Source organism: Drosophila albomicans, chromosome X, assembly GCF_009650485.2.
Source record: "Drosophila albomicans strain 15112-1751.03 chromosome X, ASM965048v2, whole genome shotgun sequence".
Classification (NCBI taxonomy): Eukaryota; Metazoa; Arthropoda; class Insecta; order Diptera; family Drosophilidae; genus Drosophila; species Drosophila albomicans.
Genome location: NC_047627.2, coordinates 12,547,265 through 12,562,026, shown reverse-complemented (window position 1 = coordinate 12,562,026; position 14,762 = coordinate 12,547,265). Strand labels below are relative to the sequence as shown.

General features: G+C 39.5%; 2 protein-coding genes across 6 annotated transcripts in view; one reads left to right on the top strand and one right to left on the bottom strand.

The window, feature by feature from the left end:
- The window catches only part of LOC117578054 (flotillin-2), a 128,620-nt gene that overhangs the window by 109,450 nt on the left and 4,408 nt on the right, over positions 1 to 14,762 (top strand). Inside the window, exons 3-6 of one of the 4 annotated variants that reach the window (XM_034263184.2) lie at positions 6,896 to 7,083; positions 8,132 to 8,170; positions 9,797 to 9,905; positions 13,666 to 14,233. In XM_034263184.2, the coding sequence (XP_034119075.1) occupies positions 6,896 to 7,083; positions 8,132 to 8,170; positions 9,797 to 9,905; positions 13,666 to 14,233 (904 nt within the window). Of the gene's footprint in view, positions 1 to 6,895; positions 7,084 to 8,131; positions 8,171 to 9,766; positions 9,906 to 13,214; positions 13,510 to 13,665; positions 14,234 to 14,762 lie in introns of those variants that run through there. The other 3 variants (XM_052006411.1, XM_034263218.2, XM_034263237.2) reach the window with 3 other exon arrangements.
- LOC117578021 (glucose dehydrogenase [FAD, quinone]) lies at positions 28 to 4,396 on the bottom strand. Of its 2 annotated transcripts, none has more exons than XM_052006391.1 (3): positions 2,341 to 2,458; positions 1,861 to 2,280; positions 28 to 1,804 (listed from the first exon to the last, which is right to left on the bottom strand). In XM_052006391.1, the coding sequence occupies exons 2-3, from the start codon at positions 2,240 to 2,242 to the stop codon at positions 306 to 308; spliced, it is 1,881 nt and encodes a 626-aa protein (XP_051862351.1). In that variant the 5' UTR covers positions 2,243 to 2,280; positions 2,341 to 2,458; the 3' UTR covers positions 28 to 305. The 2 variants fall into 2 exon arrangements, with proteins under 2 accessions (XP_051862351.1, XP_034119016.1); XM_034263125.2 differs by lacking the exon at positions 2,341 to 2,458 and adding an exon at positions 4,147 to 4,396 and having other exon boundaries at positions 29 to 1,804.

Sequence of the window (14,762 nt, the reverse complement as noted above, 5' to 3'; positions counted from 1 at the left end):
AGATATGATTAACTAATCCATAATGATGAAAGCGTGCCAACTTTATCTGATCAACATAAAACGCAACCAAGTCTCGGTCGAAATACTCATTTAATGGTCACTTGGTTTGACTTGTTCGTACAGTTACAATAAATACATGGGATTGTCTTAAGCATAACAAAAAAAAAAAAAGAAAATAAACTTGGGTTTTCGGAGGAAAAATCCCTTAAGTCTAAAGACCTGAAACATTCACGCACTGACTCATTCACTCATTCACGCTCGCATTCACACTCAGATTCACTCTCATACCGAATTGTGTCTCCCTATCAGACTATTGTGTTCTTAATCCAAAACTCCTTGATCATATCGCTGCCTTTCTCAGCAATCATAATTACGGGCGCATTCGTATTGGCCGACACCAACTTGGGCATGATACTGGCGTCGATCACCCGCAGACCACGTATGCCGTACACCCGCAACTTGGCATCCACTACCGCATCCTTGTCCCAATACGGTGCCATCTTGCAGGTGCCGACGGGATGATAGATTGTCGAAGTATAGCGACGCACCATGCACTCCCAGTAGGCGTCGGTGAAGGGAGCCAGCTGCTCGCATCCCGGCCAGTGTATGCTGGAGAGACGTGAGCCAAAGCGTTGCATAGCCTTCGTTCGGGAGAGGGCTACGGCTATTTTGACACCCTCAATCAGTGTCTTCATATCGAACTCATCGGTCAGATAGTTAGGAAAGATGTAGGGATAGTCGAAGGGATTGCTGCTGCGCAACTTGATGCTGCCCACGCTGCGGGGACGCAACAACATCGGTATTATACTCCATGCATCCCGATTGTTGATCGGCTCAAAGACCGACCTATAGAATGCGTCCGTCAATCCGTGTGCCTTGCGCAATTGTGATCCGCCATCGGAATTAGTTGAACCCGACACAAAGTGGAACTCAATGTCCGGCCAGTCCAGTGAACTGTTCGCATACTTTGTGTTCACATAGGCGAGACCCTCGACGCCCCCGAGTATGGTGAGAGGACCTTGGCCAAAGACTGCATACTGCAGCACCGTTGACATTGTGTGAAAGCGATTCTCTACAATCGAAACGGGCTGATTCACCAGGAATGTCAAGCCACCAAGACCAATGTGATCCTGCAGATTCTCGCCAACGCTCAGCTCTTTGATGACTGGAATGCGATGCTTGGTCAACTCCTTGCGTGGTCCGACACCGCTCAGCATCAGAAGTTGCGGACTGTTTACCGAGCCACCAGACAACACCACTTCCTTGGTGGCACGCACATGATACAGCTTCTGATCTTTAACAAACTCGACGCCAAATGCCAGCTTGGTGACCGGATCGATCATAATGCGGGTAACATGTGAATTCATCGAGATGTGCAGATTAGGACGGAGGCGAGCGGGTCGCAAGAACGCCTTGGATGTGGAGCAGCGCGAACCACGTCTGGTTGTGCCCTGGGCAATCATGAATCCCGTCATTTTTTCGCCATTCAAGTCGCGATTGTCGTAGCCCATCTCCACGCCAGCCTCAACGAAGCTGGCCGCCAGGGGCGTGTGGTAAGGTGCCTCGCCCACAGTCAAATAGCCACCAGTGGCATGATAGGGTGTGCTGGCCAGGTAGGGATTGGTATTATCCTCCGATTTCTTGAAGTAGTAGAGGGCATCGCGATACGACCAACCTGGATTGCCGAGTGCCTCCCAGTTTTCGTAGTCTCTCTTCGAGCCTCTGAGATACAACATGTAATTCAGGACAGATGATCCTCCTAAGACCTTGCCCCTGGGCCAATTGCAGCGTCCACCTTGCATAGCTGCCGGGAAATCGAAACATTAGCTGTGCCAAATTTGTAAAGATGTTTGAACTTACCCAAACATGAAGTTCCCGAAGGTTCGGTCTTATACTGCCAGTCGATCTTCGAGAGTTGTAGATAACCGGCCATAAGCGGTACATCCGTCAGTTCGGTCTCATCGCCACCCGCCTCCAGCAAGAGGACATTCCAGTTCTCGACCTCTGTCAAACGATTGGCAACAACAGCGCCGGCGGAACCGGCGCCTATCACAATGAAATCATAGTGATCGAGTATGTCATCGCTGCTCACATCGCTGGGTTTTGATTCGGGATCCATGATCTCCTCATACTGGAAATAGGCAACCGCTGCCATCAGCATCGGTATGAACCAACTGTTGCTTGTCGCCGCCGTCACCGCGCCTCCAATTGCCGACGCGGCGCCCACAATAGCCGAGCTCATGTTTCAATCGATGGCGTTCGTCCAAAATCTCAACGCGTCTGTAATAGAAAATGTTGTTAAGTCAATTAGCGAGTTATGCGATGTGATGTGAGTTTTACTTCTGGATATGGAAATCAATTTGCTAACGTCGCTGTTTACACAATCGTAGAAAATGTCTAACCAGAGATTGACAGCTTATTTCCAAATTAAGTAATGGAAACCCGCTTTTTCGTTGGATTATTCAACAACTTTCCACCCTTAGGGCGATATTTGTATACTTTCTCAGCTTTTGAATATGATTTGAAATAAGATAAATAATGATTGAAATAGTAACACGAATATTTCGTATCAACTGGTCAATAACGTACTAAATGTAACTTCCCCGTAAGTTGTCAACAGTGTTTTTCTTGCCAAACACTCAGTCAATCAGTCAACGGGTCAGGTTTAAATAATTTGCATGTAATGTATGTAATCGGGTTATCGTTGTGAAGTGCTGTGATGGGGGAGACAGGAACACACTTTTCATGCTTTCAACATTTCGATCACGATCTGTAATTTCGTAACTCCATTTGCTATGCATACCCTACCTAAAGCACATCTGGTTGTCGTGGTTGTCGGTTGTCCATTACAACATGCACGAAGCTTATCACACGTTTTTCGATCGGAATTCGAAATCAGCGCCCCCAAAATGACGAATTTGTGCTGTTCGTATTTGAGTGCGAAGCTTTTTCGTAATGCGACTTTCGTTCTAGCTAAAAGTGCCGTTACTTTAAGCTTTTGTAAGAACTTTTATAGCAACTGGCATTTGGTAGCTCAGCAGAGCTTCGGTTAGTGGTGAGAGAAGTGGAACAGTCAGAGGTGTAAGAGGGGGAGCGGAAGGTGCTGCAAGTCTCCCGCATAAAAGTGAAATCTTTTGCGGCTGTTATAAAACTTCCATTGAAGCTATGCAGCTTTTCTCTCATTATTTCTGGCCAGAAAGCCATGCAACAATTGCTTCACACACGCACACACACACACACACAGTCACACATTTAGAGAGGCAAGCGCAACCAGTTTGTGGCCACGCCCTGCAGTAAATGCCGCCCTATCGATTGAGAGGAGTACGCTGACTTCTTGGCTTGTTGTGTTGTTGGCTATTCGCTTGTTGATTGCGGCTTTGCAGCTTGTGGCTGCTGCCGAAAACATTTCCTGTCGCTCAGTCTCAGTCGCAGTCTCGCTGACTTTGCATAATCTTTGGCTGGACCAAGTCAATAGCATTAGCAGCATTCGCTGATGTTGTTGTTGTTGTTGCTGTCTTTGTTGTTGGCAATTACAAACTTGTTGTTGCCGCTAATAATATTTGATGTGATTGCTGTTGTTGTTGCAAACTGGTTGCCGCTGCGCCGAGTTGAATGTGCGCTACACTGCTCAAGTTCAAGGTACCAGCTGCAAAGCGCCGTCCAGCGACTGCGGCTGCGACGTCGACCGCAGCAGCAGCAGCAGCCACAGCACAGCAGCGAGGGGCGAGCACTGCGAATAGGCGCTAATTAGATGAGCAAACAGCGCTAAAGAGAAATGCATAACACACGCATACGCATACGCAAGCAAAAAAAAAAAAAAACTTAACGAAGCCGTGCCGTGAATCACTTTCGTTGAGAAAGCTTCTCTGCGTAGGCGTTGCGTCGCGTCGCTGCGGCGACGTCAACAGCTTAGAATGTTTTTGATTGTTATTGTTGTTGTTGCGCGAGCCTTTTGCTTGTTCTGTTTTGCTGTCTTTTGCGCTGCCGCAGCCGCTGCTTCTTGTTATTGTTGTTGACTTTGATTTCTTTTTGCCGTTGGCACACTTTTCGCATTGTGATTTTGTTTATTTATACATGCGTATATGTGTGTGTGTTAGTGTATTAATAATGTATTTGAATATATTGTTATTATTGCTTTTCACTCACTTGCTGAACACTTCTTAGAACTGTGTCAAAGGAGACAGTGACAGAGAAAGAATAAGAGAACGAGATCGAACGATTGCGAGAGGGTTTTTTTTTTTGTATATTTGTCGTTTTATTTGTTTGTAGCCTGAGAGCCGAGTTCAAGCGCCGCCTTGGAGCTTTTCGTTGTTGTTGTTGTTTTGTTGTGCTTTCTTTCAACACTTTCTTTCTGTGCGCTTTCTGCAGCCGCGCGCTGCGACGTTCGCTGGGCAACTGAGACGCATAAAATGAAGTGGAACCAGAGCCAAAAACAGCCACAGCAACTAGAAATGGCCAAGCCTCTCTCACTCCTCCTCCTCCGCTCTCTCGCTGTCACATTTTAAGCCGCTCTCTCTGTTTCTCTCACTCGCTCGTTCGCTCGCTTTGGGCTCTCTTTGTCAAATCCCTTTCTCTCAGCAAGCTCGACTCCAACTGTATTTGCTTTTGCTTTGGCGTCAGCTGCGTTTGCGTCTGCGTCTGCGCAACGGTCGCAATGCCCTTTTTAATTTGGCTGGCCTGCAATGAGGGCCAAGCACTGCAGCTTTGTTTTTTGTTTTGTTTTGTTGTTTTTTTTTCTTTGACCCGTTAGTTGGCACTGCAAATGGCCAATTGCTTCCTGCTTAACTCGACTTGCAGCTGACAACACTCGATCATCACTTTTTCGACTCATTTGACGTGTTTGCCGGCACGTAGACAACACACACACACACACATACACTTACACTCTTCGCACTCGCACACTCATTCGTGAAGGCAGCGAAATGCTTTCACTCTTACTATATAAGCCGCTAAAGTCGAGCTTTGTGCTGCCAAAATGTGCGTACACAAGCGGCGATATTTGTGGGTCATACTTTGGCCGACCCATCATCAGGCCATCGCACCTGGCCACCTGGTTGCCCCAATGACGTCAGCAAAAAGCTGCAAAACAGCCAAATATTTGGCGGGAATATAGCTAAACAACTTTGATTCTATGCACAGAGCTTGCGTAGAAAGGTATTTCGATTATTTCTGAACTTTAATCACAAATTAAGATGATGGAAGATAAAAGAGAAATAAAATAAGTTAAATACAAAGATAATAAAGAAGTAAATTAGAAAAATTTTTAAAATACATTTGAAGCAACCTACTTACTGTTATAATATTCCATAATTGAATATAGAAAGAGTTGATTAAATGATCCAATTGTGTATATTTATTTAGTAATATTTTATAATTGCATAACTTTCGTTAAGATAGAAATATGTGAAGAAGTCAATCGGAAAATTTTCTTCTTAAATATGTTATATTCTAAAAAAAATCTAAAAGATTACTGTACTTTTGAATATTATTCTCGATTTAGAATACAATAAACTTCATTGTTTATTTAAATTCATTATTAAAATTAAATTTTATGCGCAATAACCTGTGAATCTAAAAAACAATAAATATTATAGTGCAAGGAATATTCTTAAAAATGACAAATATAAATGCATATCTATAAAAAAGCAAACTATGTTTTTAAATATCCACTAAACATTCTTTCAATATTCATGGGAACTTGAACAATGTGTCTACTAAAATGTTTAATATTCATTGGAGAACTCAAAAGAAGAACAAACAAAATAAAACATATTATGATTGTGCAACTATTTATTTTATCATTTAAAATGTCAACTTAAAAAGTGCATAACATTTTTCATTTAAGTCCATTACAATCTAAATTTTATAACAGAACTATAGTTAAATTCGCAATATTCTGTCAATTAAGAAAATAATAAATATTGTGTTGGAAGAAATATTCTGGAAAAAATTAGAAATATTATATTATATAAGAGGATATCGTCATACGGCTGTTAAGAATGCAAACTATGTTATTAGATACTCCATAAAGATTCTTTCCATCTTTAATCGTTGGGGAAAGAACAAAACAAAACAAGTAAGAAAGTTACAGTCGAGTGTGCTCAACTATGAGATACCCGCTACCCATTTTGAATAAAAGCAATATATTTTGCGGTATTATTCTCAAAACTTACCAATTATACTACAAAAATACTAAAAATATATTTTGGGGTATTATTATTAAAATATACCAAATATACTAAAAATACTAAAAATATACCAAACGGTTTATTTGGTATATCGATATAGTACCGTATTCAAAATATACCATAGACGGCACAATATACCAGATTGTCGGTCAAAGCAAATTAGACCCGCGTTTTTGCCCATACAAAAGTATTTCTTTAATACCTTCGACAATTTTTATCTGATCGCAACCAAATTTTCAGCAATCATAAATACTATAGTTATTATTGTATATACCAAAATTCTAGCTTTACAATTACGTTGTTATTCGATTTTTTGATTTGCGGGAGCGGAAGTGGGCGTGGCAAAAATTTGAAAATTATAGCTCTATCTCTTATAGTCTCTGAGATCTAGGTGTTCATACGGACAGACGGACATGGCTAGATCGTCTCGGCTGTTGACGCTGATCAAGAATATATGTAATTTATGGGGTCGGAGATGCTTCCTTCTACCTGTTAGATACATTTCCTGCCAGCACAAAGTTATAATACCCTTCTACCCTATGGGTAGCGGGTATAAATACAATTTATAATCGTTTAAATATATTTATTATATTATTTAAAATGCAAGCTTAGAAAGTTCATAACGTTTCTATAAAACAATTTGCCATATATTGACAAAACCCAAAACACTCCCTTACTATATAATCTCTTTTTACTCGCTCTTTCAGGTGGCTGCTGCGGTTCCACAAAGAAGCGGACAATCGTCGGAGGCTGGGCTTGGGCCTGGTGGCTGGTGACGGACGTGCAGCGTCTCTCCCTCAACGTGATGACTTTGAATCCAATGTGCGAGAACGTGGAGACCGCTCAGGGTGTTCCATTGACTGTGACGGGTGTGGCGCAGTGCAAGATCATGAAGGTATGTGTGTGTTGTTTAAACCGAACTGAGCTGATCTATCCGAGTTCTGTATGCAAGTTCCTTGGCTTTCGAATAGCTAGAGATCTATCAATCTATCTATCTATCAGTATTAGTATCAATATATATGAATATCTTATCTTAATATACTTATACTTATCTATCTATTTGGCATGCATTTTTGGTAGCAACGTAGTGCAAAAGTCTGAAAATTTGGCTTAAAGTTAATTGAATACCTTTTTAACAATATTTATTGTATTATGCAGCGTTTCAACTGTACTTACTATATAATATTCTTGTTCGATTTTAATACCGTTTTGGCAATTGTTTTTCTTATCTTTTCGTTAAACCTTTTGCGTTTTGTTTATGTACAATTTCAAATTTAACATTTTTTAATTCCTCCCAAAAACGAAATCGATTAAATTTAAATATATTTAGCCTTGCAAGCGCCTTAGATCTGATCAATCAAAAGTAAGTGTAGAATTATCTCTTAAATTCTGTACAAACAAAAAACTTCTCAGTTCCATTGGCATTTTTGGTTTTTGCGTTGATTCGATTTAGTGCTATTCACTAATCACAATCACAACTCCACACTCCGAGCGTGTGTGTGTGTGTGTGTGTGTATGTATGATATACGATCAATCATGCAATTTGAATGAAGAACATTATTCCGAAGCACAATTTGCACAGCTAATTTAACTAACTGTAACTAATTGAATAACAACAAGCACCTAGGATATTAATACTATGCAATGCAATTGAAATGCCCACAACAAAAAATCCCAGCGACAACTTCCAACCCAGAAATCAATCGCTCAATCACAAGTATTTTTACCTATTTATCGTATCAATCATTACAATATGATTTCACCATAATCATATTTTATCGTCTCTCTATCTTTTGCACATTATCATCGATAATTTGATTTATAAAGAAATATTTAAGGATCATCCCAACTGATTGATGGCATGATTGATGCACTTTCACTTTGGATCCTCAAATCGAAATTATGTTCTTACATTGAGTAATTATTTCATTCCATTATTACAGTCATCTTCGTATAAAAATAAAGATTATACAAACGACGAGGTACGTTTATATCATTTCTTTCTTTTCAATCATATACCCTGTACCACGAGAGGGTATATACATTTTGTTAATAATTTCGTCTCTCTTCGTTGATTATTTTTAACTTCATTTTGGTATTCTTTGGTTTCGTTTTCTTTCGCTTTTTTGTGTTTGGCTGTGTGTGTCTCTTTTTCATTGGCTCTTCTATCTGTAACTAAGTATTTCGATGTTCATTCATGAGTACACTCATTCGCACCCACACCCCCACACACATACACTCACACACACGCACGCACGCAGAGTCCGTATCAGAGGAAGGAGCAAAAAAAAAAAAGAGAAGGCGGTGTAAATCGATGAGGAGGAGAAGAAGAATCTGATCACAAATTGTCATCATATCATTTGCCTGCATGTTTGTTTTTAATTATTATCATTATCGGTTTCAGTTCTCTCTCTCTCTCTCTCTCTGTCTCTCTCTATATCTGTTTCACTCACACACTCTTACACTTAGCGTACTCTTAGCACTCACACCAAATAGAGAATTACTTACATTTAAATTTAACAAAACAAAAAACAATTACAATCTGAAGAACAAGAAGAATTTTACTTAAATGGAGCTACAGTCGAAATTTGTTGACATTTGTGTTCTTTTACCTTTCTCTCTACTTTCTTTTACCAATACTACCAACCATACCAACATACCCTGCGCTACTCGATCGTTCGACTACTCAACTTCAACTTGAACTTCAACTCTAACTCAACTCAAACGACTCATCAAAACGAATCTGAAAATCAAAACTAACCAAAAAACAACTGTAAATGATAATAATCGAAATTAAACCAAAAAAAAAAACAACAATCTAACAACATCATTTGATTGAAATGCTAAAAAAACATTTGCTAATGTTACTGTTAATGTAAATGTTACTATTACTGTTAATGTTAATGCCACTGTTAATGTTACGGTTGCGGTTGCGGTTGCCATAATCAAAACTTATTATCACTGCCATCGACGCGTGCCAAATGCGTGTGTGTGTGCGTGCATTGTGTGTGTATGTGTGTGTGTGATCGCGGGTCTAACACAATTATCACCATCATCCATCTCATCATCATCATCGTTATCATCGTTATCATTATCGACGTGCTCATCATCACCATCGACGTCGAATTCGTCTTCATCGTCATCATCATGAACAACAACAACAACAATCGATACTTACTCATCACTACTCCAACAACAATTATTCATTAACTATTTAACAAAACAAAAAACTCTTCTCATGTGTTTTTCTTTTTTGGCTATGGCTTTGGATTGTCAATTTCTACTCTGGCTGCTCTCTCTCACTGTCTCTCTCTTTTCATCTCTCTCTCTCTCTCTCATTCTCTGTGTCTATCTCTCTCTCTTTCTCTCTCTCTCTTTCTTTCTGAATCTTTCGCTCTATATCTCTATCTGTCTGTCTTTCTGTGCCGTGTTGATCAACCAATAACAACACTAACATTACCAATCATAAATTAACACACACACTCACACACACCACAACAACTCACACCCACATACATACACTCGCACTAAATCACACATACATACACACACACACACACACACACACACTTACACAGATGATGAATGTTTATTATTTTCATCATCAGGCCGACGAGCTGCTTGGCACGGCCAGTGAACAATTTCTGGGCAAGAGCGTCAAGGAGATAAAGCAAACGATCTTGCAAACGCTGGAGGGACACTTGCGCGCCATATTGGGTGAGTTAAGATATACGATATACGATATTAGATATACGATATACATTTTACGATGTTGAATCTTTGAATGAATGGCTAGTTGAAAAGGAACACATCAAAATGTAGTATGACCCGATTTACGATATTCGACGGGCTTCGATATACGATACACACAATACGAAATATGTTTTAAGATATTCAGGTAAATGAATGACTAGTTGCAAAGGGAAACATCTAAATTTAGTATTGCTCGATTTATGTTACTTGTCCAGTTACGATACACGATATAAGATATACGATACACGTTTTATCATGTTAAGTCAAATGGATGGCTAGTTGAAAAGGAACACATCAAAATTGAGAATCACACGATTTACGATATTCGACGGGTTTCTATATACGATACACAATATACCAAAAAACTATATACGATGCATGTTTAACTATACTTGGATAATTGCATTATATAGTATTCAAAATATAGTATTGTTCGAATAAAGAAACTCGTCCTGTTACGATATACGATACACGATAGTTGCAAGGGAAAATATTAAAATTGAGTATTGCACGATTTACGATATTCGTCAAGTTATGCGTTTCAAATCTAAGAGCAAAGATCGTCCTGACTTTACTAACGTTGACAAAGCAAATAGTTTTCATCTGCACTATAAATTTATTCAAACGATAACAAACAAACGCTTTAAATTCACCTTGAGAAACCACGGATAAAGGATAACATGACAACTTACGAATATTGAGAGAGATATTTATTCAAACGATAACTAACAAACGCTTTAATTTGAGCATGAGAAACTGACAAACTTAAGGAATAAGTTGGTATCCACAGATTATGTTTGTTACACGTTAACTGCAATTTTATCAACAGTCATCTAAACTAGCCAGAAGAATAAAATGAATAGAGGGTGCACGATAAATTTATCCGAGTGATAACTAATTATCGATTTAACTTAACTTAAAAGACTAGTTAGAACTGACGGATATTAGAAAAGATGAAAAGTTTCTAACTGAACTACAAATTTATTTAACTGAGAAATTCTTTTAATTGAACATGAGAATATGTCAAGCATAATGAAAAAGAAATGTTGTCTACAATATTTAAAATAAGAATATCTAAGAAATAAAACAGTTTTTATTTGCGTGATAAATTTATTAGAGCGATAACTAATTATCGATTTAACTTCTGTATGAGAAAACGGTAAACTCCTACTAATATCATTTGGATATTGAAAAAGGTGATCAGTGTTTTTATCGACAGTACATTTATTTGATCGATAACTAACTATCGATTTTACTTATGCGTGAGAAACGGATGAGTTACTAGTTTGAACTTTATTCGAGCGACAACTAACTAAAGCTTTAACTTAAGCAATAGGAGTCGATAGTTGGTTAGTTCAGTCTTTCAGATATTCAAAAAGTTGAACAATTTTAATCGAACGATAACTGAAACTTTGACTTGAGCCATAGAGACCGATAGACCACTAGTTTTGTTTATGACTAGAGAAAAAACCTGAACCTGAACAGTTTTTGATTTTGCATAGAGTCTGGAACTATAATTATTCCAATTACAAAATGTTAACGATCAGCTGTTAGTTGTTGAAACTTTATAGCTTGCATGCGGTGGGTCAATTTATGAGATCAGTTCTAATCAGATTGTTGTTGTGAGTAGAGCTGACCTTGGCTGCTCTATTAATTACACAAATCAAACTAGACTTGAACAATTTTACGAGTGCATTGAACTAGACTGAGCGAACTGCGAACTGACCAATGAATACTCACTCGAATACCCGTGAATACACTCATAATAATTGTTGTTGTTAATGGAACTACTTGGAATTAGTCGACGAAGGGCCCTGACAAGTTCGTAACTCATGGATGAAGTATACTGTAGTATAGTTATGTATTTGTGTATATAGATGAGGACCGATTATTATACTACACACACACACACAAGTATATCTCGCATCTCAAGGCGGTTTTCATTTATGCAACTGCCACAATTTGAATACAACATTTGTCGCTGTCAGTTGCGAGCGCGACGAGAAACACTTCGGTCGCAACGTCTCCGTCTCTGTCTCTGTCTCGAACTACGTTTCATTCCCCTCACATTCTCATTGCTTTTAGTTCTATTCAATCGCGTGTGAACCAAACAACTGTCCGTGTCGGAGAGTGTGCGGTATTCCATTTAGTTAATATCTAGTTACCAGCGAGTGCGGTTCACAGTTGTGCCCCAGTTTCTCTGGTGGCTTGACCTTAAGGGCCATCGCTCAAAAAAAAGGTCGTCACTTTGATTGATTACCGTTAGAGGTCGTTGGTGACATCCTGACCGACACAAACGACAAACAAAAGCTAAAAACCTGCAATCAAAACTGTGTTCAGTTCTTGTATTCTGATTCACTTGCTACACACACAAAAAAAAAATACAGCTTATCAAAGCTTATAAATTCCTGTGGTTGCTCGTTAAAGCTCAGCTAAACCTATCTCAATAAGTATTTAATACTTTCAAGAAATGATCTTTGGCTCTAGATGGAAGTCTTTAGCTTAAGTTACAATTTAAATCAATTCAATGTTCTAGTTTTTGAGTGTCCTCTGGATTTCTCTTGCCTGGAGAATAGAGAATAAAGTATAAAAACATAAAAAAGTGATCTTTATGTGATACAAATTTAAACTGAAAGAGTTATATAGTTCTAGATGAATGTCTTCAGTTTAAATTACAATTTAAATCAATTTAATGTTCTAGTTTTGGAGAGTGTTTTGGATTTCTCTTCTCTTGAGAATAGAGAATACATAATAATAAAGAATAAACTAAAAAAAGTGATCTTTATGTGAAGTATTTTTATAGTTCGAAATAGAAGTCTTTGATTTAAATCAATCTAGTTATTGAAAGTGTTTTGGACTTTTCTTCTCTTCAGAATAGAGGATAAAGAGTAATAAAGAATATAAATGCTTTAATCATAGACCATAAGGAATACACATTTGGGATCTTCGCTATAAAGTGCTTCAAAAGAATTACTTTTCTAGCTAAACATCTTTGCACAAAGCTCCCCCTTCAAAGTAAATTTTAAATTAAGTCCCTATCTGAAATTCTCTGCACAAAGCTTCCCCCTTAATAGTCAATTGTAAATCACTTCTCTGGCTAAACTTCTGTGCCCAAAAGCACTCAACTTATCGATCAATCTGCTGAGGAGCACTAAAAGCTGTCAGAGATTTAATGAAAGCACAAAGCTTGCGAGCTTTTACTCAATTCATTTGACCGCAGCGGCAAGCAACTAGAGACTGAAACTGAGACAGTTCGATAAGACTGCGCCAATGACGTCAAGACTAATACGAATGTTTTAATTGAAATAGAAGACGAAGAAAGGAAAGCGAGGGGGAAACGACACGAAGATAGGCTAGATACGATAAATAAGCAAGAACGCGACGTGCGCTCTTGTCAGTCGACAGCGCTAACTGGGCCCATAAGCAGGGGGGGCTTAAGCAGGCCAAGTGCAAAAGCGAACTCAAGAGGCGAACAAAAAACAAAACGGTAGCTGGTCATGTCTGTGGTGTGGATTGGCACCTTCAAGGTGGCGATGATTGTGGGCGTCACCTGGCTGGTGGTGCGACGGTAAGCGAGTGTTTCCCACCCCCTCATCATCGACTGCTTAATCGATTATTAAGTTACATTCCCTAACTTGAAATTCCCTTTCTTTTGATGAACAGGAATCATCATCGACTGCTTACATTCCATCCTAATTTGTATTCTTTGTCCTTTGATTTACAGGAACGCTTACAGTCGAAGAGGTGTACAAAGATCGCGACCAGTTCGCTGCATTGGTCCGCGAGGTGGCCGCACCTGATGTCGGACGCATGGGCATCGAGATCCTCTCGTTCACCATCAAGGATGTCTACGATGATGTGCAGTACTTGGCCTCGCTGGGCAAGGCGCAGACGGCGGTGGTGAAGCGTGATGCCGATGCCGGTGTTGCCGAGGCGAATCGTGACGCTGGCATTCGGGAGGCCGAGTGCGAGAAGAGCGCCATGGATGTGAAATACTCGACGGACACGAAAATCGAGGACAACACGCGCATGTTCAAACTGCAGAAGGCCAATTTCGATCAGGAGATCAACACGGCCAAGGCTGAGTCGCAGTTGGCCTACGAACTGCAGGCGGCCAAGATTCGCCAGAAGATCCGTAACGAGGAGATCCAGATCGATGTCGTCGAGCGTCGCAAGCAGATCGAGATCGAGTCGCAGGAAGTTCAGCGCAAGGATCGCGAACTTATCGGCACTGTCAAGCTGCCCGCCGAGGCTGAGGCTTATCGTGTGCAGACCATTGCCCAGGGCAAACAGTAAGTTGTTGTTTTCGGTGCAATTAATTACGCATACGCAGCGTTGTTCATAGTTGCAATGTGACTGGCATACACATATTTACGATATTGTAGATTGCGATGACATTTCCTCGTTTACGACCTTCACTTTGCCTTGTGCTCCGCTTGCCAAGCAATTGTATCAGTGATGCAATTTAGCAAATGAAATGATTACTCAATTATATTCTACACCATTGGTTTCACATTTCACATGCATGCTAAATTATATTCTACAGCAGCTTAGGTTTATGCAATCCATACGGAGGAGTGTGTACATATAAAAAACGAAATCAATGTTTACTTGAAATCTATTTCGGTTGTGTTTGAATTTGAGCTGTATTTGAATTAGTAAAGTATTGATTGAACAACACGTTGTATGCGCTATATGTATGAACGTAGAACTTCCATATGATTACGAACTGTATTTAAAACTTACTTATGCTTAGATATAACTTCATATTGCAGTATGCCATCGAATATTATCAGCATGACTTGTGGACCATATGCGTAT